The following is a 22,333-nucleotide window of genomic DNA, read 5'->3' as shown; positions in this document are numbered from 1 at the left end:
GCTTTCCGCATCCCCATACCGCTTCCCAAACGTCTCGTACCAATCGTCCACGATCTGCACCCCGGGCCGCCCTGCGCCAGCTGCGTCCGCAGGTTCACCGACCAAAAGTGCAGCCACGCCTTGGTCCCGTTGTACACCGGGTTCGCAAACGCAAACGGCGAAAAGCCCAGGATGCTCGACACGTTGACCACCACCGGGTGCGGCAGCTTCTTCAAGTGCGGCAGCAGCGCCATGGTCAGGTGCAGCGGCCCGCGGACGTTGATGTCAATCTCCCGGTCCGCCCGGGCGAGGAAGTCCTCGGTGTTGTCGGTGAGGATGTCGAGCGGCCGCTGGACGCCGGCGTTGTTGACGAGGCAGTCGAGGTCCGGGTGGTCGGCGGTGAGGCGTCGGGCAAAGGTGCGGACGGCGGCGGCGTCGGCGACGTCGAGGACCTAGTAGCCCGCGGCGCCGACTTCCTTGGCGGAGGCGGCGAGGTTGGACTCGGTGCAGCCGGCGAGGAGGACCGTCTTGCCATCCGAGTTGAAGTACTTGGCGATGGCCATGCCGATGCCGCCGCTGCCGCCGGTGACCTCGGGATGGCATCTACCGTCTAGGAGCGATCGATTCGTCACTGTAGTGGATACAAAATTCATCTTGCCGTCTAAGCATCATCAATTCCAACAAACTAGATGCAATATTTGCATGGGTATCACTGTCTAAATCACACAATACTAATCTTGAGCATGGGGGGCCTCTTAAATCACAGCTCAACCCAACTCTCGAATCAAACGGCGAGACATCAGCTCATCCTCTTTCTATAAGCAGCCGCTACACGTTCGTCCGCCCACTGAAACGCGAGTCTGTACCACTCCAGATCGCGCTCGCTCCAGTCAGCCGCCTCCAGGCCCTCAATCAGCGGCCGAGGCGAGTGTTGGGGTTGGGGTCGTAGCGACCGGCACTTGAGTAGCGCCCACTCGGTGGACGGCTCTTGAGAGTGGTGCTGCCCAATGGTTAGGAGAGCCAGCGGCGGCTGGGATAGCAGTTTCGGATCGCTCTTCGGGTACCGGGCGAACTCCTCGGCAGGATCCTCGATCCGGGAGTCAAAGTCCCAGGGGAGGCGCTCCCGGACGGGCGACGCTGCCCAGGCGGGGCGTGGAAATATGGGATCGCGCAAGATGACGCCACAGAACTGCAGGGGCAAGGTTGTTAGCGGTGGTGATTCTATGCGAGGTTTCTTTTGGGTGCCTGCCGCGTACATGGTTGATGATTTCGTGCATGCCTAGGTAATAAGCCAGGTCCGCGGCATGGGCTGCAGCGTACAGGATGCCCTTTCGAGGGTCAATATATGAGGAGTTCACCAGCTCGTCGATGACCTCAATGAGGTCGTGTACCGGACGCTGTCCGCATGCTTGACTAGCACCTGCGTCCTGTTAGCTACACATTCATTCACTCGTCGCGGAGATTTGTCCTTGACTGACCCCTGTGAAAGTCGCTGCCATATCCCGTGCTGCCGGATACATTCGGCAACACGACGAAGTATCCCCTCTGCGCCCAGGCGATGGGGTTGAACTGCTGCTTCCAGCTGTCCGTCCAGGATCCTACCCGAATGCCGTGTAGCGCCACGATCCAGGGATGCTTCCTCTGGGCCCCCCCATTAACGTATCTTTCCGAGTACATAACGAACGCGTCCAGGAGCCTTTCGGACGCGGAATGGAACTGCTTCACGGTGATCCTCTCGTGCTGCACGTCAAACGCGTACCAGTTCCACGACGGGATCCTCACCACCTCTTGGTTCCACTTGTCGACAACCTCCCAGACGTAGCTGTCCGTCCAGCTGCTGCGCGAGATGAGCAGCCGCCGCCAGTCGCCGGCCACGAGCGGGCGGTACGCCGTGACCGTGCCCTCCCCGGCGCCGAGCTCGCGGCACCCGTACTTTTTCAGTTTCACGCGGAAAAGCCCGACCCTGCCGAGGCGCTGGCTCAGGTAGACGAGCCTGTCGGCCCTGCCGGCAAAGTCGAACCGCAGCGGCGGCTCGCCTCCCCCAAGCCGCACCGGCAGCTGCAGCTCCTCCTCCACCAGGCCCCAGTTGGGCAGCGGGCCAGCCCGTAGGTGCTCGTCAGCCTTGGCGATGAAGATGCAGCGACCCTCAAAGTCCGCCCCCGTGCCCTGGGCGAAGAGGAAGGCGAGAACCGAGCCGTCGGGCGACTGCCGGATGCACGAGGCGCGGCCGCGGCCGGTGCCGTCCACGGTCCACAACTGCACCGGACGAGGCTTCGACCAGGGCGCTTCCTCGTACGAATAGATGGGGACGAAGTACGGGTGCGAGATGTCATGCGGGCGCGACCCCGGGGGACCCAGGTCACGCGCGATCAGAGCGACGCCGCGGGGGCCGATGGCGAAGTTGTCGACCAGCGAGGTGAAGCCGGTCTGGCACAAGCCGGATGGAGCCTCGAGGTTGCTCGAGGGGATGAGGTCGTGGAGGACGTGCGAGATTTTGTATCGCTCGTATAGTCTGTAGCCCTCGCCGTCTTTATCGTCTTTGTTTTCTGTATTGTCTTCGCAGTCCGTATCATCTTCAACAACAACAACCCGACGAAGAACATTATAAAAGAGACTGCGTCGCACCCCTGGGGCACACTTTCCATGTGAATCCCAAGGTCAGCATTTTGCTCTAATAGTTTGAATTTCTGCGACATACATATAGACAAACGTGCCTGATGACGAGGCAGCGAGCGTGGTCTTTGCAGTATAGGGAGCCATCGGGATCAGCCAGGCCGGCGGCCATGAAGACGATGGTTCCGTCCTGCAGCTGCTTCAGCTGGAGGCTGCTCAATTCCGTCGCGTACTCGGCAACCTTTTCGTGGTCGGTGATTCCGGCATAGCCAATCCACACTTCAGTCCGGCCCACGTCCTTCGACCTGAGGTACAGGACGTCGAGACTGCCAGGGATCCAGCAAGCATCGTGCGCAGCCGGGTCGTCTGTGATCAGAAAGCTCATTTGTGTCCTGAAACAGATCACACAGATTTCCTTCGTGGTGCCTGTGCCAATCTGGTGCGTAGAGACTGTGAACAAGCCCCATTTGCCGCAGTCGCTCGGCACCACGGAGCTTGTCTTGGGGTGCTCAATGAGCGACTCGGCGGTGACGGGGACTAGGATGGGACCGGGGGTAGCGGCTTCGTTGTAGTCGATTTCGTTAAAGCCGGCTTCTTGATGGCCGGATTCGTTGCCAACTTGGTTATAGTTGACTTGGTTATAGTTGACTTGGTTGTCAACTTGGTGATAGTTGACTTGGTTGTCAACTTGGTTATAGTCGACATCGTTATTGTCGACTTTGTCATCCAAGATGGGCAGAAACGGATTCGCCGCATGATCAGCCCAGTAACTATTAAGTCGTGTCTCAAAGTCTCTTTGATTGGCCATTTTGAGCGTACGTGTGTTGGTTATCGGATGGGCAGACTCGAGTTGTAGAGCTGCACAGCATAGGTAGGTATGCATGCCCTCGACATGCTCCTTACGAAGGAGGTGACTGCCCGCACTTATAGAGTTGCAGCATCATGCATTTCACTTTAGTAAAATATTCCTGAATATCTTGACTTTTAAGCCCAAAAAAAGCATAATTCCTGCTAGGCGATACAGTCGCGCACTATCCACCAGCCGGCCGAGTTGGTGCGGGCGCACTTGATGCTTAACTTCTAACATCACGATCTAGACGCTGAACAAGGTTCTAGTCAGTCTATCTGAACAATCCATGTGCCGTTGAGCCGCGACGTACCTCTCATCCGTGCTATCGATAGGGACTTGACGCAAGCATTCTGGATGCGACTTGTCGGAAAACTGCCATGTGACGCAATCTTCCTTGCAAACCCAAATCCACTTGTACCCGGGCTTTTCCTCTTGCCACGACACCATGTATTTGCACTGCGTAGCCTGTCCAATAGCAGTTCCGCCACTTTGTGGGAGTCCGGTGCCTACGCTGGCGGCAATGAGGGAGAGGAGAATTGTGTTGACGGTCTGCATGCTGTACAGTGTAGAGAGATTGAAGTTGATGCCATCGGTTCAGAGCCCAGTGGCGATAAGTCTACTTTAATAGTCCCCGCTCGCCTTTTCTCCCCGGCAAAGAACTCTTCTCAGTTTGGATCATTAACTATTGTTAAACTTGCATGGTGACGGACAACCCATGCATGTAGCATCGCACCAAGTCTTGTGAGACACATACATTCTTCGACTTTATACGAGATAGGTACGCACTAGTTAGTACATGCAAAAGTAAACGGCAGGGAATTGTCAGTGCCGTTTATCCGTAGTGTAAATAAATATCGGTGAGTACGGTGAGTGAAAGAAAGACAAGTTTATTGCTGCGAAATATATCCCTGCCCACAGTAGGGAGCACCGTGTACACAGTGCTTGCATCACGCATCTACCACCGCAGCTACCGTCTTCAGTACCAGCTTTTTAAAATTCAATTATTTCTCTGCCATCTCTTATGAACCTTGGAATATCGAGAGAAAATGCTCTGTTATTAAAATTTGTGCAACTCGACCGTCAGGCCATTGCAGCCAGCCATGACTTCATGCTTGCTTAACATCGGATCGAGTCTCCATAAAAAATCTTCAACCAGCACCTCCATCACAGCCTTGCTCGTCCTCTTCTTCGGCGATAACCTCACATCAAGAACACCCAGGCCATGGTGTCTAACCTATGACCCGCTCCAGCAAACAATTTTCCTAATATTAAACCAAAAACCCTACCATGGCCGGACGCACCACCGTCTTCCTCACGCCAGAGGAGACCCAGCGCGTAACCCAAAAGTTCAAGCTCGGCGCCGAGCAGCGCCAGGCGCGTGCCGGCGAACCCTGGAAGGCTGAAAACCGCAAGGGACTCATTCAGCATGCGACCTCGACCTCCCTTATGCAGGAGCTGTCCCTGGCGTCCCTGGGATTCGGCGGCGCTGCGGCCCCGAAAAAGGACGACAGCATGATGACCTATGCTATCGGCGCGCCGTACCCGCCATGCGTCGTCGATGCTAAGGAGCTCAAGCCGATCAAGCTTGCGGAGCTGCAGCTCGAAAGCCACCATCGTGGGAAGAAGCTCACGGTCCGCCGCGTCTCCCCCGTCGCGGAGCTCAAGACATCGTCATGGGCCGTGGTCGAGGCCGTCGGTGAAGACGCCGACCAGGTCGTGGTGGTCGAGACGTATCTACACAAGCAACGCCTCGGCAAGGATCTTCTCGACTCAGCTTCCGAATTCGCCATCAAGGAGCCCTATTACACGCTCAACGGCGACAACGAGGCCGTGATCCGTATCAACCACCCCTCAGACCTCGTCATCACTGCGTTTAGCGAGGACCCCGAGTCCTGGCGGGATAATTACGAGGTGGAAGACCCCGCCGTCACACCGGAGCAGTTCAAGGAAAAGGGCAACGCGGCGCTCGCCGAGCAGAGGTACTCCCTCGCCCACGCCTACTACACCCGGGGCATTGCCGCTGCCGACGCCGACGCCGACTCGGCCAGCACTCTACCGCAAGATATCCGTCGCAACCGCGCGCACGTCAATCTCATCCTACAACGCTACGACGAAGCTAGCGCCGATGCGTTGGCATCTCTCACCAACGGCGCCTCGCCCGAGCAGCAGTCGCTCGACGCCAAGGCCTACTTTCGCGCCGGCACCGCCGCTTATGCCCTAGGCGACTTCGATGAGGCCAAGCGGTGCTTTGCGGAGCAGGACCGCCTTCAGCCGGGCAACAAGACGACGCAGATCAACGTCCGTCGTACGGCCAAGCGCCTCGAGGAGCAGGCCAAGGGCAACCACGACATGAACAAGGTCGTCGCGAGCCTGCCCAAGACGCAAGGACGGCCCGACGTCGCGAGTTTCGACGGAGACACCGTGGTCAAGAGCAGTCCCGGCGCGGGTAGCGGGTTGTTTGCGGCGCGGGACTTCAAGTCCGGCGAGCTCATCATGTGCGAAAAGGCATTCTGCATCGTCTCGAGCAAGGACAAGGCCGGCGCCGCGGTGACGGCGCTGACCGTGGACCTTGATGAGGACTACGCCATCCGCGTGTTCCCCGCGGGCCTGCACCGCGCCGTCGTGCAGAAGCTGCTCAACAACCCATCGCAGGCTTCCAAAATCCTCAGCCTCGACAGCGGCGCGTACCACGGCGTCGGTGCGGCCGGCGCCTCCACCGCCGAGGGCCCCGTGGTCGACGCCTTCCAGGTGCACCACGTGGTGCAGCGCAACGCCTTTGGCCTCGGCCCGCAGTCCGACGACGAGGACGTGACCAACGCGACGACCGGCCTGTGGGCGCGCGCCTCGCGCCTCAACCACGCCTGCGCGGCCAATTCGGTCAAGGACTTCGCCGGCGACCTGCTGGTGCTGCGCGCCGCGCGGATGATCCGCGCCGGCGAGGAGATCACGCACACGTACGACGAGAACGGCGACCACGACGCGCGCCAGGCGGCGCTGCAGAAGACGTGGGGCTTCCGCTGCGGATGCGCGCTGTGCGTGGTGGAGGCGGAGGACGGCGAGGCGGTCAGGGCGAGGAGGCGGGAGCTGATCAAGGAGGCGAACGAGTTTGCGCAGGGGAACAACCCGAACGGCGCGAAGATCGTGGCGGTTACCAAGGCGAAGCGGCTGAGGAAGGCGCTGGAGGATACGTATGACGAGAAGAGGTTCAAGGATCTGCCGAGACTGGCGACAAAGGTGATTGATCACTGGCTGGCGATTGCGCAGCGATAGTATGACATGTGAGATGATGATGACGATGCATGGGTTGGGTCAAGGCAACGTGTCACAAACGTATTTACGAAACGAACATAGAGTACGGATAATAGAGAGCAGGTATACAAAAGTTTGGAGCTGTTTTCATTACCATCATCATCATCCACACGGCTGCCCATTAATCGATCACTTCTTGGCGTCCGCCTTCATGCCCGCCTGGACCCAGGCCCGCGACGCCTGCGCCTTCTCGTCCAGCTCCGCGTCGCTCAGCTTGGCCAGGTCGAACGAGGTGTGCGGCGTCGGCACGTGGCGGCCGGCCTCGAAGCCGGGGCGCTTCAGCAGCGTGTGCAGCCAGGTCTTGACCGCGGGGAACTCGTCAATGTCGATGCCAGCCCATTCTGCCACAGCATCGTTAGCACACATGTGTAGGGAACAGGGGGGGGAGGGGAGGGCTGGGACGTACTGGCGCTGGCTACCCAGCCCCAGGCGGAGATGTCGGCGATGGTGACGCGGTCGCCGACGAGCACGCCGTGGGGGTTCTTCTTGAGGGCGTCGTCCATGGTGCGGTACAGACGGCGCGTCTCGTTGGTGTACCGGTCAATGCCGTACTGGATCTGCTCCGGCGCGTAGCCTGTTCCGTCTTGTCAGCCCGATTTTCTCGTAGGAGCAGGACTCGTCATCTCCGACTCACGCTTGAAGTGGTTGGCTTGGCCCTGCATCGGGCCGAGCCCGCCCATCTGCCACATGAGCTGCGTACTTCCATTAGCAAGCCGTCCAAGATCGGAGGAGGAGGAGGGGGGGGGCGCACCCAGCCGGTCACCTCCCAGTACTCGGGCGTGTCGCGCGGGTACGACACCTTGTGCGCCGTGTCGTAGCGCTCCGTCAGGTACTGCAGGATGGCGCCGGACTCGAAGATGCGGATGTCGCGGCCGTCGGTCCACTTGTCCGTGATGGCGGGGATGCGGCCGTTGGGGTTGATGGCGAGGAACCAGGGCTCCTTTTGCTCGTTTTCCGACATTTTGATGGCGTGGACCTGAGAACGTGGTGGTCAGCTCCTCGTCCAACGCTAAGCTCAATGACCCCCAGGACCAACAGCAGCAACACACCTTGTAGTCCAGGTTCAGCTCCTCGAGCAGGATGCTGGCCTTGATGCCATTGGGCGTGTTGACAGTGTAGAGGGTGATGTCAGTCTTGGTGGCTCCCATCTTGAACAAGTGCTTTGCTATTCCGGCAAGGCGCGATGTCATGAATCAATGTGAATGGGTCACTATGAAAGAGCAAGTTGTATAACTTCAGCTTCATGGTAACGAGGTGCGGGGGGACGCTCTAGTTATAGCTTCTTGGGAAGGTTTCGGCATCGAGCAGCATCTCGTGTGGAGTTGGATTGCCATCCCGCCCATCGTGGCCAGTCAATTGTCTCTCGTTACATCCCTAGCGGACTTTCGAGGAGGGGCCGCTCGATTGGTAATGATGGAAAAGCTTCGATTAGAAATCGGGGTTGCAAGTGGATGGCGTCACTGCCCCCAGGTTGGCTAGCTTCTCTGAATTGAGCGCTTGAGAGGCCGAGGAAGTGAGAGCTGAACGGGCCAAGTTGGCGCCACATTTTTATCAATTTCAAAGTATTACACTCCTCTATTATTGATAATCACGTAGTTATCTCCGCCCATATCCGAATCCCCAACGTGATGGTGGATAGCTTGTCAGTTGCAGTGCCTTGCTAGGCGAGGCTGCTAGTTTCTGCGTTGGTCGGAGAACCGTTCCGTTTGGAGCTTCAACACATTTCATCATGGTCCAGTCGATATGTGAATGGATGCGCTATGTTGCTATAATACATAGATGCAGCCGCGAGCAGGCTATACGCATGGCTTTACAATTATTGTACACAATATACAGGTTCAGAGTCCATCACTTGCTTTTGCGCGGCTGCCAAGTAGATTGTCCATCGGCTTCGCCCGCGGGTCTCCGCATATCTCCCTCCCTCACCCCAGATCTCTCTCGCGGCTTCCAGTTCTTCATCTCGTCCGTCGGACCCTCGGCACTCCCACCCCGCCCTTCCGCCGACGCCGGCCGCACCGCGTAGTGCCTATCCAGCACGTCCGCCACGACCTCGCCAAACTCATCCACCGGTAGCCGCCGCGCATGTTGCGGCCGCCACAGCGTCAGCCACAACGTGCCGCGAATCTCCCCGCCGCCATCTGCCCGCCCTCCGTGCTCGTCGTACCCGCGCGCCGCCAGCCGCCGGAACACGGCCCGCAGCAGCTCCCGCTTCGTCAGCTGCCAGACCACCGCGCTCACGCCGCCCGTCGCCGTCGCGAACGCCCACACCCTGGCCGCCAGCGGGTGCCCGCGCGGGTCCAGGAACCGCAGCCGGTGCGGGTGGATGACGTGCCGCGGGGACCAGGCGAGCCGCACCCCGTATTGTTGCGAGAGGCGGCGGATGGCGGCGGCGGCGTCGGCCGGGGTGTGTGCGGCGGCTTCGAGGCGGGCCATGGTGCCGTGGTCGTGGTCGATGGTCGGGTGCGCGCGCAGGAAGCGCGCCGTCTCGGGCGTGGTCGTCAGGTGGCCGTCGCGGCTGCGGATGAACTTGGCGACGTCGGGGGAGAGTATGCGCGCGACGGGGGCGGCGCGCGGCGGGAGAGCGGACGTCTTGGCTGGTCTCCCGGACCGGGGGGGTCTACTGCTGCTGCTGCTGCTGCTGCCATCGGACTGGTAACGAAGGGGTTTGGCAGGCAGCGTCGAGGCACGTCGAGTCGCACCGCCAAGGAGCTGAACGCAGCAAGCCCCTGGGACCACGGCAGCGGCACGTGGTGCGGTGACTGCCATCAAGGCTGCGTGATTCAGCCTGGCGCAGCGCATGCTCATCTCATGGTGGCAATATCGTACCAGCTCAAGTCGCGCCACAAAAGCAATGAATTCCGGACGCAGGCCTCACCGTTTGTTTGGGCAAGAATCGTTTTGTGATTTGTGAGCCTGGCAGCTTGAGAAGCATCGTGCGCTAAGCTAAACTGGGACGTTTTTCGTGGTGGATCATTGTGACGCACGTCGAGTGGGTCCATGTTAGAAGGATACTTTCTTTTATGCGGCCTGCCTGTATTATACCAAGTACTCTCGTATCGCCCACTGCATCCCTCATGGGTGCCCGACCATTGACTCATACTGGGGCTTGCAAAAAAGGCTTTGTGGGTGTATTTTCTTAGTATTCTTGGTGTGCCTGGGAGGCGAAAAACGGGAAAAAATAATAGGAAAAAGAAGGACTGGGCGGCTAGCAAGTGGTACGCCCCTCTAATAAAATCGTGGCTATTGTTTTACTTAGCATTTGTATTGCTGAAGCCTGTGTAGTGTGGCCGAAGCGCCGAGCCAAAAGTCACCAGGCAGCGCGGTGCAAATAAAATGGCCGCCCTTCTGCCCACTCTCGCCTTCACACAAAAAACATCATCACAAACCCGCTTGCCACCACCCCTCTAGTTTTTTGAAACAGAAACTCCGGCGTGGCCAGCTCACTTCAAGATGCCTAAGAATAAGGGAAAAGTGAGTTGTTGATCCTTTTTCCCCCTCCTACCTTGCTCTGCGCGGCGCTCGCCATAATCCTGGCCTAGGCGCGCAAACCCCTCCATTGCCAACGCTCTTCCCCGCCCCCGCCATGGGCTCGCGATGGTGGCATGTCAGCGGGATGCTCTGCAGCACGGTTCCGATCCGAACCGGGGCGAGAAAGTTATACAAGGAAGAGGAACATGTTTTGCTAACGCTGTTTTCTTCTCTCAATATAGGGCGGCAAGAACCGCCGTCGCGGTACCAAGGAGAACGACGACCAGCGTCGAGAACTCACCTTCAAGGAGGACGGTCAGGAGTATGCCCAGGTCGTAAAGATGTTGGGCAACGGTCGTCTTGAAGCCCTATGCTTCGACGGAAGCAAGCGTCTAGCCAACGTACGTTTTTTTTTCCTCCCCTACACTGATCCTACCCACGGACGGATGTACGCGCGCGTTTGCAAGGACGCAGAACCCGAAACAACAGAGGGGCAAAAAACCCCCTCCCTCAACCCATCCAATCCTCGCGTCTCCCCCCCCCCCTCTTTCCCATTCCCTATGCTGACAGTTTTGCCCAGATCCGCGGTAAAATGCGAAAAAAGGTCTGGATCAACCAGGGCGACATCATCCTCCTGTCCCTGCGCGACTTCCAGGATAACAAGGGCGACGTTATCCTGAAGTACACGGCCGACGAGGCCCGTTCCCTCAAGTCGTACGGCGAGCTGCCGGAAAACGCCAAGATCAACGAGCACGACAACTTCAACCAGGGCGAGGATGGCGAGGCCTACTTTGAGTTTGGTGACGCCGACTCAGACGAGGAGGAGTCCGACGACGACAAGAAGAAGGAGGTCGACATTGACGACATCTAAAGTACTCCTCTGTCTCCGTCAAATTGGGGAGGACGCTCTATCAAAACTTGTTCATCCGCTGCGTGTTCCGTTTGATGAGCTTGGTCCCCCACTGCGATCCCTCCTACACGTTTTGCCGAATGTTTTCTTCACAGCTTCCTCATCCTCCGTCTACTAGAGGAGGCATCGGTCTGCTGTACACACTGTCTTCTCTCTCAAACCCCTCTTCTGTTTGGTTTTCCCCGCCGTGGGGGGGTCCCACGACAGTATCCGGAGTGGATTGCGTTTCCCGTACTTTGGGACGGCTATGGTGGGAGAGACGTCATGGCTGTCGAATCAAATCAAATACTTCTATTTCTACGTTTCTTCCTGTTGCTGCGTACCCTGTGTGTGTGTGTGTGTGCGTGTGTGTCGTATTTTTGCATCTTTTACGGCATTTTCGCCTTGTTAGACCGCTGTTCTGTTAAAAGTGCTAGCTTCCTGACCGCTTGATAGACCGTTTGTTCAGATAACCTATGATGACAGAACTCCCTTCCCGATACTCCAAAACGCTTCGACGGACGTGATAAACTACAAGGATGAATGCTTGCTTGTAATGTTTTGTTCCTTTTAATATTCTAGGCCGGCGTAGTAAATGTACAAAAGAGCTCAAGTAAAAAATAAAATGAACAGTTACCTTTGCCTAGAATCCGCCATCATGTCCTTGAAACTTGTAGAATGAATCCCGTGCCCACACTTTATGCCATTACCAACTCTCCATCATCGCTACCATTCATCGTCGTCGTCTTCATCATCTAGAACAGTGTCAGCGTCACTATACCAAACCAAGGATACCTGCCACAATTCAACTTACCACTCTTGGCCACCTTGTCTTTGCGCTTCTGCAGCGCCGCCGCCAAAGCATCCGCCATGCCGCCGCCCGCACCCGCGCCTGCACCAGCAGCAGCTGCCGCCGCCGCGCTACCACCACCACCTGAGTCGCCGCCCACCTGCGCAGAGCTGCGGTCGCGAATCTGACTCCTGTCCACCTTTTTCAGTCCGCCAATGCCGCCGGTTTTTTGGATGTCGCCCAGCATCGCCGCCCTGCCGCCTTCGGCCTTGGGCAGAGCGGGCGCCGGAGTGCCGCTGTCGCGGGATGGCATCGGTGGGGGAGGAGGAGGGGGGGCACCTGCGCCGGTTGGAGGTAGTGGCGGGGGAGGCGGAGGTCCGCTGGCACCACCGGGTGGGGGAGGCGGCGGAGGTGGTGGCGGCGGCGCACCGCCCGACGGAGGAAACGGAGGAAGAGGCGGCGCATTGCCCAACGGAGGAAGAGGCGGCGCATTGCCCAACGGAGGAAGAGGCGGCGCACCGCTCGAAGGAGGAAGAGGGGGAGGGGGAGGAGGCACAACAGCAGTCGGTGGTGGAGGGATCGGCCGCGTACTTGTTGGAGGGAGGGGCGGCGGTGCGCTACCAGGTGCGACTTTCGGTGGCAGAGGCGGCGGCGGCACCGCATGTAAGTCGTTTCGAGGTGGAGGCGGAGGAGGCCCGCCTCGGCTCGGCAGCGCCGGCGCCGGCGGCCCAGACGGTATGCGTTGCCCGGAAAAGGCAGGCGGGACAGCGTGTGCGCGTTGAGGCGCCTCAGGGTGTTCCAGCGGCGTCTTGGCCGGTCGCGGGGGTGGAGGCGGTCCCCCAGCCGGGGCTGATGACGGCGTCAAGGGAACAGGTCGTCGCTTTACTGGCTCCGGGACGTTGGCAAACTTGCCAGCGTCGGCTAGAGGGGGCGGTGCGCGGAACTTGGGTCGGTCGGGCTCAGGGGGTGAGGATGGCGGAGATGGTGATCGTGGTTCGTTGTCGGCCTTTGTCGATCTTCGCGGTGCTGGCGGCGGAGGGGGTCCGTTCTTCTTGGCCGAACCACCGGCGGGAGCAGCAGCTGGAGGGGGGGGAGGAGGAGGGGCGCGACCGGCGCTGCCATTGGTGCGAGGAGCTGGCGGCGGCGGTGGTGCCGCGTGTGGTGATGTGTCGAGTCCTCCTCCTCCTGCCCCGTTCATCTTTTCCTGCTCCTCGCGCAAAAAGTCGACAATGAACTCTTGGTTCTCCTTGATGAAGTCGTCGGTCAGGCCCTTGTCGCTCAGGTCCTTACCAAAGTGCTCGCGCCAGAGTGGGTCAAAGGCATCGAGCAGGGCAAACTCGGACGGCGGCAGGCCGAAGCTGCCATTCATGAGCGTCGGCGACGAGTGTTGCGGGCCCGGCGGCGGGGGCGGGAGGCTGGTGGTTCGCGGTGCGGCGGGGGCGGGCTCGGGTGCCGGCGCGGAGGAGTGGCGATGGAAGAGACCGCCAAGCAGGCTGTGCTTCTCTTTGGGCTGGCCGCCGGCTCCTGCACCTCCGAACGGGGTGGACTTCGTGGCGCGGCTCGCATTCTTCTCTCGGTCGTCCATCTTCTTCTTAAACTGCTTGGCTTCCTTTTCGTCGACGAAGCTGAGGCCGGCGAGGCAGTCTTCGAGCTCAAAGGTGTGGAAGAAGGTGCGGTCTTGGTTGTAGCTCCACGAGTCAAAGATTTCCTGGTCCCAGATGACGCCTCTGGCGGTGGGCTTCTAGGTGTTAGCTTTAAGCCTGAGGATGGTATCGTAAGCGCCTACCGAAATGTCCACCATCTTGAGCCAGTATGTATTGCCGACCAGGTCGTTGGCCAGGACAAGCGCCCCCTGCAGGCCGGTGTAGGTCCATTTGGTCGGGTCCGGATAGGCGACGTAGAGCTTGGCGACGGCGACGGCTTGGATCTTGTTTGACTGCTTGGGGACGAACCGCTTCACGGTGTCCTTGTCGTCGTCGTTGAGGATGGAGGGCATGGCGATGCAGCTTGGCGCTTAAGCGGCCCCAGCCTGCTCGCGCGACAGTTCTGTGCGGGAGGGGAGCTTTGGGGGGGAGGACGAGGCCTCGGGGGACTGCGGCGACGGATTGCAACAGCTGAGTAATTGGCAAGTGAGGTATGTGGCGATGAATTTGTCAAGAACGGCGCCGATTGAAGGCGGTGACGGCGGCTGACGAGGTTGGAGGAGTGACGAGAAAGCGAGGCTGTGAAGGTTTGGCGTTGATTTGGTGGGTTTGCTAAGGTCAAGCAAAAGCAAGCCAAGCCAAACACTGACAAACACTGACGACTGGACTGACGTGAGTCTCCCGCCGCCCCGCCTCATTATTAGGCAAGTGCCACCTACCCTAGAGCATTCCCAAGGCAGCCAACAAGTAACAAGCTATCAGTCATTAGTGAAAGACGTCCAGGCCGGTCACTAGCTTAACGTACAATAATATGGAACAATATTAATATTTATCAAAGAAAACGAAAATTACAGCAAAATTACAACAAAAATAGCGACTTCTCTCAACTGCCCCCCTTCAGTCTCATCCTCTTGAGGCTTGTCTTTGAAAATAGTCCTCTAGAGCCTCATCATCCGAAACAGGGTTGTCGTGGATATTGAAGAAGTATAAGTAACGTCGTGCCGGACGTTCGTACGACGGAGGTGGCTGCTCGTGAGGTTCGCCCTCTCTAGGCTCGTACGGCGGAGGCGGCTCCTCGTAAGGCTCGCCGTCTCGATATTCGATATGTTCGACCGAGGGCCGTTGCTCCTCGGCCGCTTGAGGTACTAGATGGAATGGCACATCGATGCCACTCCAATCTTGTTGGATCAGAGCATCATTCAGGGCCTCTCCAGCCGCCAGATCCAGCTCATCTGCAAAGTCCGACTCATATGCAGAGTCCGCCTCATCTGCAGAGTCCGATTCATCTGCAGGGTCCAAAGCATCGGTAAAGCCAGACTCATCGGTAGAGTCCGAATTATCTGTAAAGTCAGACTCATCTGCCAGCTCCCTGCACCGAGCGCGCAGAGTGCGCCGAAACTCTCGGCTCAGTTCGTACTGCGTACAGAGCAAACACATTGTGGATTGACTACTTGCTGCTCCAGGATTTGTTGCGTCTTGTTCTTTCGAAGCAAGTGAGGATCAGAATAGTTATGTCTTAGTTTGTAAGTTTGTTGGCGAATAGCCTTGTTTGCCGCAGAAGTTGAGAGGGCGCTATCCCCTGTTTATATCCCCCACGCTACGATTCAGTCAGTTTTATCCTACGTATCAAGGTTCGTAACCACCCCGAAGCTAGATGGTAGACTTTTCAATATTTCTTACGTTGGTATAGTACCATCTTGGCCTGTTGTTTGGTGTGAAGCTACAATGTCTGGACTCTAGGCCCGCCTGCGCGAATCGATGGTCGGGTCTCTTTTACAAACTCTATCCAAGCTTTTAGGTTTCGAAAGGTTGTTCGAAATGCTAAATCTCTATAGTCATTGGGTATCTTCTCGTAACCTCTTTGGCCAGCAGGTAATTTTAGACATGGGACTAACACGCGGCAAAAGGAACCACGAGAAATGGACACCGCACTTCGCCATAAAAGCCTTCGCCTTTCAAAAGCCTCAACCCTGACTAGACAATCAAGGAAGAAAACCGAACGCTAAAATCATCTAAAAAAATATTCCGTTAAGCTAGCGACCGGCCTTGACATCTTCCACTGAGCCCGAGGCCAGGTCTGAGTCTGAGTAGAAGCGTGGCAATGACAACGGGGAAGAATGGGAGCAGGGCCAATATTGCTAGACGGACACTTGAAATGAAAAACGAAGAAAGAAAGAAAGAAAGAAGAATTATAAAGATTATAAAGATTATAGAGTTTATAGAGATTATAAAGATTATAAAGATTATAAAGATGAAATGGATTACATAGAGAGGAGAGCTTATAAAGACTAGAAAAATTAGAAAAGGTAGAGAAATTAGTAAAATTAGTAAAATTAACGGGGAAAAATTAAAAAAGAAATAATATAAATCAAGTAAAGCGAAAGTTGCTGCAAAAATAGCGACTTATCCTGAGCGCCGTGACATGATGGATTATTAGATAGTCCAAAGTATGCCCCAACCTATAACTAACTAGTTGATGAACATTGACGCGTATGCATAATAAGCAGCCACCAGAGCCAGTCTCGCCATGCCACCACTATAGGCGGGCGCTCGATCGTTCGTTAGCTTTGCCCCAGAATGGCGGGATTCGTTCATTTGTCAATGTGTATTTATCCGAAAATACCTCAGCCTGCTCGGGCGTCGCATCCCGTGCCCCGTTGCCGAAATAGGAAATTCGACAAACCATAAGCCCCCCCCCCCCCGGATTCACTAGCGGTTAATGCCGCAGCGAATGGTTTTTGTTTGCTATCCCGTGGGAACTTGTGTATGATGTGGCGTCCAGCGTGGGGGTATATAAGTCGCGGGATGATGCCCTCTCGTTCACCACGTCGAAGCATCACGTTCCCTTGAAGGCACTCACTCTTCATAACAAAACTATCTCATCATGAGCGAAACGGCCACCATTGCCAGCAGCGACAGCGGCGGTCGTCCCGCCCTCGACCTTTCGGAAACGCTGCCCATCGCACGCAGCCCCAACCTACACCTCATCGGCTCCTCCTCCTCCCCCGAGACCACGCACGAGTGCCTCCTCCTACGCGACAAGTTCATCTACACCACCAGCAGCGCTTCCTCCCCCTCCCCCTCCGCCGCGTACCACCTCTCCACGCGCCGCACCCGCAGCGGCCTCCCCTGGACCCTCTCCATCAGCCGGCTCCTCCCCAGCGAGGTCCGCCTCCTCGCCGCCTCCTCCCCGTCCCCCTCCGTGCACATCAAGTACGACGACGACCTCACCCTCTACACCGGGGAGAGGATCGCCGTGCCCTTCTGCCTCGGCCCCACGCCGCTGCTCTGCATCCGCGGACGCTCCCTCCCCGCCGGCGCCTCCATCGTCGTCGACGCCGCGCACAAGTTCTGGCGCGTGACCCCGCGACGGCGCCCGCTGACGGCGGCGGAGGAGGAGCGCATGCGCGCGCTGATGCACAGGCGCGGGTACCGCGCGGGCGACGACTGGCGCAGGGAGCTGCTGTACGCGGTGGGGAAGGGCGCCGGGGAGTGGACGGACAAGGAGGGCGTGGTGGTGGCGAGGGAGGGCGAGGACGGGCAGTTGGTGGTCGCGGGGAGGATGGAGGCGGGTGAGCGCGACTTGCTGGTCGCGTGCTGGGCGGCGAGGAACTTTGTGCGGTCCGCGGCAGAGGCGGTGGCGTGAGAGATACAGGGACAGATTGGCAGGTTCAACGTGCAAGATGAAATCAAATGAATTCAGAATGAACAAGAACAGGCGTTCCATGTTGTACAGTTTTGAATTGACGTCCATGTATATACATACCTCAGTAATCCTCCTCCTCCATGACATTCCGCTCAAAAAAAGCATGAATCGCCCTGCCCGCCGCCTTTCCCACCAGCGGCGCCAGCTCCTTCGGCGTCATGTTCGCCACCTCCCTCACATTCTCCGTCTTGAGTACCAGGCTCTTGACGTTCTGCGGCGTCACCCCCGGCACCACTGCCAGCATGTCCTGCGGCTCCTGGTTGAACACCTGGTCCTCCGCGCGCGCGCCGCCGTCCAGGCCCGCCCTTACCGCCGCGATCGGGTCCGGCTCCGCCTCCTGCGTCTTGAGCGCCGCGAAGATCTCCGCCGTCTGGTGCGGCGACGACGACCAGAGCACGCGCAGCCGCGGGAACGCCAGCGTCAGCAGCACCAGCCGCGACTGCAGGTCCGCCGAGCCCGCGTTGGCCGCGGACACGCTGCCCGCGCTGCCGGACAGGTCCGCAAAGGGCTCCAGCGTGAAGGACTTGTTCTGGTCAAACTCGATGAGCAGCATCGGGTTCTTGTAGTGCTGGAACATGGCCTCGGCCTGCGCGAATAGGCGGCCGTCCTTGAAGGAGGAGATGAGGTCGCTGATGCTCTTGCGCTCGACGCAGATGCTCGGCGACAGGATGTAGTCGCCGACGGTCAGCATGCACGGCACGATGACCATGGAGCGCCCGTGGAGGAGTGATGGTAGCGAGGAGCGAAACTCGCGCACGTCGACGACGACGCGCGGGGGCTCGGCCGTGGCGGCGAGACGCCCGCCACCGGCGATGCGCGTGTTGACGGTGCGCAGGAAGGCTTCCTGAGGGTCCTCGGCGGCACCGCCGTGCGGATCCGTGGTCATGACGACGGACATGCTCGCGCGCTCCTTGATGAGCCGCGTGAAGGCGTCCTTTTCGCGGCGCACAGAGGCCAGGTAGCGCTGCTCCTCCACCGAGCCGCCGTAGTACAGGAAGTAGACGCGGACGTTGCGGTCGTTGTGCGACGAGCGGTAGACCTCGACGCGGCGGATAAACGACGCGTCCGGCTCGTACATGATGATGTAGCGAGGCTTGACCTCCTCCAGCACGTGCTCGTCCTGGTCCCCGTCGTAGGCGTGGATGACGACCAAGTCCTTCATGTCGTAGAGTTGGAAGTAGTCTTCCATGTTGTCCAGCGGGTCGGCAATCACGTCGTCCTTTTGCTTGGCCTCTTCTTCCGTAATCTGCACTTCGGCCATGAGCTCGGCCACTTCGTTGGGCTTCTCGAAGAACTGCGAGATGCTGCCGTTCTCGGCCCGCGACATGCTGACGGCCATGTTACCGCCGCCACGCTGTCGTCGACGCTTATTTGAGGGCGCTCTGCCGCCGCGCATGCCGCCGCGTCCGGGTCGAGAGTCAGTAGCGCTGTTGAGCGCCTTATTGTTTTCTGTAAAAAGTGATGCATTGACGACGGCAAACTGTCTCTTCCAACGCAGGTAGTTGCGCAGGCGACGACGCATCATAAAGATGGCGGATGGCTTGTGAGCTTCCTCGTCATCCTCGGCTGTTTTGCTAGCTACTCTTGGCTTGACGTGCATTGTCTGCAGATAATCTCTTAATTGGCGACATGTGTCTACATTGGAGCACATGATAAGGATTGTACCGTTGGAGTCGTCTCTGGCATGCGGTTCAAAGTACAGGTCGCGGTCAATTTCCTCGAGCACTTCGGCAAGCATGCTCCATTTCGGGAGCTCTTCCAGGACGGGCCGCAGGGAGTCAATGTTTTCTTCTTGCGAGATTTGCTTGATGCTGGCAGAGTAGACGCGCTTCCGCGCTGTCTCGAACAAGGTCTGCGCCGCGTCCAAAAACAGCCATGGCGATTGCGTCTGCCGCGTCGATCCGGGCGGCGGGGAGTGCGCGGCATGTATCGTGTCGAGATGCTGGAGGAACGAGACGGCGTCGTAGGTGACTACATAATTCAACAGTCCCCGCAGGACTGTCAAGTCGTTGACAATGTGCTTTGTCTTCCAGCTCACGCGATGCCAGTTGGGGTCAAGCTGGCGGCGGACCATGACGTCAAAGTTCTTGAGCAGCGCGCTGTCCAGGTTCCAGTCGTCCATTTCCAGACCGGGGTTGCCCTTTTTCAGCTCGTGGATGCTAATCTCGACGCACTCCATGATGGCGTTTTGAATGTCCGTCATGTAGTCGGTCATTGGCACCTCGAGCTCGATGACCTCTGCCTTCTTCTTGCCCTCGAGCGACTGCGCGACGGTGACGTGAAAGCGCGGCCAGAGCGAGGCCTTCTTGAGGAACAGGTTTCGCATCATGGAGGCCAGCGGGGAGAAGCCAATCGTGAATGGGTCCGGGTTGTCGGCAAAGGCCTTGAGGAAGCCGACCTTGTTCTTCTGGCGGTAGACGCGCAGGATGAACGCCTCGAGGGAGGTGGCGACGGTGCGATCCGCGTGCAGCACGACCAGGCCGGTAATGGTCTCCGGGTTCAGCAGGCCGGTCAGCAAGTCCACCACGAGGATCCGTGACGTGATGCTGAAGATGCCGCCGCCGGCGTACATCTTCTCGCGTGCGCCGACGCTCTGGAAGTCGGTGTTGACGACGGTGAGGCCGCGGGCCTTGGGCGAGGCGCTGATGGCGGCGTGCTCGGCCAGCGCCTCGCCGATCCAGCCATTCTCGCGGTCCTCGGCGCCGACGATGACTATGAGGTTGTTCCCGGCCGCATCGTACGAGTGTAGCAGGTTGGTGACGAGGCGCATGAGGCCGAGGCCGCGGGCGAGGACGACGAGCTCATCTTCGGATCGGAGCTCCTGGAAGAGCGCCTGCTGGTATTCCTGGGGCGAATTAGCGAGAGAAGGATGCGGATTGGATTATCATGAGCGAACCAGGGGCAGTGATAGCTTCACTGGTTGGGGCGCATTGCTTGTCGACATTCGGCGCGGTGCGTTTGTTGGGAATGGCAAGTCGAGGAAGCTTGGAAGCTTGACGAGAGGCTTTGGCGGATGCTTCAGCGCATTTTAGCGGCGGATGGGGCTAGATTTCGTGGGTTTAGCGAATGAGTTAGTGGGCACAGTAGCGGACGAAGCGCTATAGATTCACTAAAAGCCCCGAGGGTAGCCCCGCCGTGAATTTCAAGGTGCAATGAGCACCCCGCACTTCACTTTCGCGTAGGAGTATTGAGACATACATGCATCGCCAAGAGCGCAAAATACTAATAAAAAAAGTATATCGTAGAAGCGAAAGGTCTTATGCATTAGAAGCTATATATTTATATATTGTCCCATCGGCCGTGTTGTGCGACGTCCCAGCATCATCGTGTATCGTCCGTCTTTGGCTCGTGACATCATCGCCGTCGGGTGGCCTGGCTGGGCCACGCTCTACTTGTTGAGCTCGGTCTTGCGCTCCTCGCGATCTTCCTTGGTGCCTTCTTGCCCGGGGAGATTTTGGACGATGGCAGGGCCGTGGGCTTTGTGAGCGGCGAGTTCGGGCTCGACCTTGTCCTTGATGGGCTGGATGGAGAATTGCTTCTCGCCCTGGGTTGTGTTAGTGGCGGCATATGACGCGGGGAGGAGGTCCACGGTACATGCCTCGTTGTTCTTCTGGTCCTTGGAAGAATCCATTATGTTTATGAGTGTTTTTTTATGGTGAACTTGATAAATGTTCTGTGTTGCGTGCTGTGTGCGTGTTATAAAGATGGAGTTGCAGGTTGCAAGTTGCAAGTTGGCTCAAGCGTCCGAGCAGTCAACGTACGATATTTATGAGGGGCAATCAAGCAACGTTTGAGATGCCAGATGACGTTGACTTTTGCCCCAAAAGCAGGCTAATCAACTCCGCTCAAGCAAGCTTTTGTTAAAACCTTAGTAGTACAAAGAGCCGCCACCATTCGTCAGCTTCCACGCCGCCATGCTTCTCCTCAATGCTGGTTCGTTGCGGAGGACATTCGTTATGCTCTGATGTCATTTGTGCTGCTCTGGGCGGCAGAGATCGTGATGGGCGTGACTGACTTGCATCTGCATGTCGGTTTCCAAATTGGGCATCTTAACTACCATTCCATCACCGCCAAGCTTGATCCTTAGTCTGCCCAAGTTTATCGCTGAAGCATATTACTGACAGGACACTTGCAAAAGAAGAGCAATGGGGGAAAGATGAAACTTGACTTCCCCTCACAATGGAATTATACAACCTCTTTATCAAAGATGGTAGCGACGAAGGCATCTGGGCTGCCAAGTACCCCGTGGCGTTGGTGCCATGCGACCTCCACCAAATAGGCTCTCCCACTGACGCACTGCGACAATAGGGCTGATCATCTTCGCTTCAATTATGCGGCTGTTTCTACTATCCAATCTGTCTGATGGAATATCATGATTTAATTGAAGGAGCCCCATCACTCAGAGTGACCACCAGATAGTCATACGTAACAGTCTCAGGGGTCATCCTCATCTTTGTGTATCCTCGCCGTAAGGAATTGCGTGTAGATTCCTCTATATGGTGCTGACTCACTCGACACGCACTCGGCGACGTACGTACTCACAATCCTGCTAATTCTAGAACGGCGTGGCTGCCAGTCTAACTCGTTGGAAACGTTAGTTTCGACTCCATCACAGCCTTATTGGGGTGTATCCGCTCGCCTCACAATCTCGAAACGCCGTGTTCGATTGTAAGTTGCATCTATATTTTTGAAAAAATTGAATAATAGTAAATTTCAAATCACTAAGATATCTTTTGAATCCCACGTCCACAGATAACTCATCAAGATATTTGCCAAAATTTGTCTCACTTTTGATAGCTCTAAACTTTCTGCCTACGCTTGCTTACCTCCCGGGTCCGGCCCCCGGGTACGGAAGCCTTGGCTCCACCGGATAAGGCTGGGAGACGCGAGTGCAATGGAGAATTGATGATGACTGCCACGGGGAAATTAGCTATCGTAATAGGGAAAAAGCATTTGCTCCAAGTATGGAGATGCCTGCCAGGCGGTGATGCGGAGCCGGCCTGTTCAAAAAGACGTCCATCGCCAAGCTTCTTACTATTTCTTGGTTCCAGATTGTTAAGCATCATATAGATATCACTGCCCTGGA

The 22,333-nt window shown here is 57.5% G+C and overlaps 11 protein-coding genes across 11 annotated transcripts; 3 read left to right on the top strand and 8 right to left on the bottom strand.

Annotated features, from left to right (window-relative positions):
* Positions 1-431: 431 nt before the first annotated feature.
* ISF_06173 (oligopeptidase family protein) lies at positions 432-3,400 on the bottom strand (the record flags this gene model as incomplete). Its single annotated transcript, XM_018849777.1, has 5 exons — positions 432-610; positions 814-1,168; positions 1,236-1,399; positions 1,458-2,616; positions 2,678-3,400. The coding sequence occupies 5 exons, from the start codon at positions 3,398-3,400 to the stop codon at positions 432-434; spliced, it is 2,580 nt and encodes an 859-aa protein (XP_018703276.1).
* Positions 3,401-3,685: 285 nt separating this feature from the next.
* On the bottom strand, positions 3,686-3,997 carry ISF_06172 (hypothetical protein; the record flags this gene model as incomplete). Its single annotated transcript, XM_018849776.1, has 1 exon — positions 3,686-3,997. The coding sequence occupies one exon, from the start codon at positions 3,995-3,997 to the stop codon at positions 3,686-3,688; it is 312 nt and encodes a 103-aa protein (XP_018703275.1).
* Positions 3,998-4,729: 732 nt separating this feature from the next.
* On the top strand, positions 4,730-6,712 carry ISF_06171 (TPR domain protein; the record flags this gene model as incomplete). Its single annotated transcript, XM_018849775.1, has 1 exon — positions 4,730-6,712. One exon carries the CDS (start codon positions 4,730-4,732, stop codon positions 6,710-6,712), a length of 1,983 nt encoding a protein of 660 aa, XP_018703274.1.
* Positions 6,713-6,880: 168 nt separating this feature from the next.
* On the bottom strand, positions 6,881-7,899 carry ISF_06170 (glutathione S-transferase GstA; the record flags this gene model as incomplete). The annotated part of the gene is made up of 5 exons (XM_018849774.1): positions 6,881-7,092; positions 7,158-7,325; positions 7,386-7,443; positions 7,503-7,727; positions 7,801-7,899. 5 exons carry the CDS (start codon positions 7,897-7,899, stop codon positions 6,881-6,883), a joined length of 762 nt encoding a protein of 253 aa, XP_018703273.1.
* Positions 7,900-8,599: 700 nt separating this feature from the next.
* Positions 8,600-9,517, bottom strand: ISF_06169 (hypothetical protein; the record flags this gene model as incomplete). Its single annotated transcript, XM_018849773.1, has 1 exon — positions 8,600-9,517. One exon carries the CDS (start codon positions 9,515-9,517, stop codon positions 8,600-8,602), a length of 918 nt encoding a protein of 305 aa, XP_018703272.1.
* A 684-nt stretch (positions 9,518-10,201) lies between these two features.
* ISF_06168 (eukaryotic translation initiation factor eIF-1A) lies at positions 10,202-11,090 on the top strand (the record flags this gene model as incomplete). Its single annotated transcript, XM_018849772.1, has 3 exons — positions 10,202-10,222; positions 10,462-10,620; positions 10,800-11,090. 3 exons carry the CDS (start codon positions 10,202-10,204, stop codon positions 11,088-11,090), a joined length of 471 nt encoding a protein of 156 aa, XP_018703271.1.
* Positions 11,091-11,834: 744 nt separating this feature from the next.
* ISF_06167 (WASP-like pretein las17p) lies at positions 11,835-13,894 on the bottom strand (the record flags this gene model as incomplete). Its single annotated transcript, XM_018849771.1, has 3 exons — positions 11,835-11,863; positions 11,923-13,636; positions 13,685-13,894. The coding sequence occupies 3 exons, from the start codon at positions 13,892-13,894 to the stop codon at positions 11,835-11,837; spliced, it is 1,953 nt and encodes a 650-aa protein (XP_018703270.1).
* A 550-nt stretch (positions 13,895-14,444) lies between these two features.
* Positions 14,445-14,978, bottom strand: ISF_06166 (hypothetical protein; the record flags this gene model as incomplete). The annotated part of the gene is made up of 1 exon (XM_018849770.1): positions 14,445-14,978. One exon carries the CDS (start codon positions 14,976-14,978, stop codon positions 14,445-14,447), a length of 534 nt encoding a protein of 177 aa, XP_018703269.1.
* Positions 14,979-16,425: 1,447 nt separating this feature from the next.
* Positions 16,426-17,187, top strand: ISF_06165 (hypothetical protein; the record flags this gene model as incomplete). Its single annotated transcript, XM_018849769.1, has 1 exon — positions 16,426-17,187. One exon carries the CDS (start codon positions 16,426-16,428, stop codon positions 17,185-17,187), a length of 762 nt encoding a protein of 253 aa, XP_018703268.1.
* A 121-nt stretch (positions 17,188-17,308) lies between these two features.
* On the bottom strand, positions 17,309-20,191 carry ISF_06164 (DNA repair endonuclease XPF; the record flags this gene model as incomplete). Its single annotated transcript, XM_018849768.1, has 2 exons — positions 17,309-20,092; positions 20,144-20,191. 2 exons carry the CDS (start codon positions 20,189-20,191, stop codon positions 17,309-17,311), a joined length of 2,832 nt encoding a protein of 943 aa, XP_018703267.1.
* A 444-nt stretch (positions 20,192-20,635) lies between these two features.
* On the bottom strand, positions 20,636-20,878 carry ISF_06163 (hypothetical protein; the record flags this gene model as incomplete). Its single annotated transcript, XM_018849767.1, has 1 exon — positions 20,636-20,878. One exon carries the CDS (start codon positions 20,876-20,878, stop codon positions 20,636-20,638), a length of 243 nt encoding a protein of 80 aa, XP_018703266.1.
* Between the last annotated feature and the right edge of the window lie 1,455 nt (positions 20,879-22,333).

Source organism: Cordyceps fumosorosea (genome assembly GCF_001636725.1).
Source record: "Cordyceps fumosorosea ARSEF 2679 chromosome Unknown scaffold_15, whole genome shotgun sequence".
Lineage (NCBI taxonomy): Eukaryota > Fungi > Ascomycota > Sordariomycetes > Hypocreales > Cordycipitaceae > Cordyceps > Cordyceps fumosorosea.
This window is presented reverse-complemented; position numbering and strand designations above follow the sequence as displayed.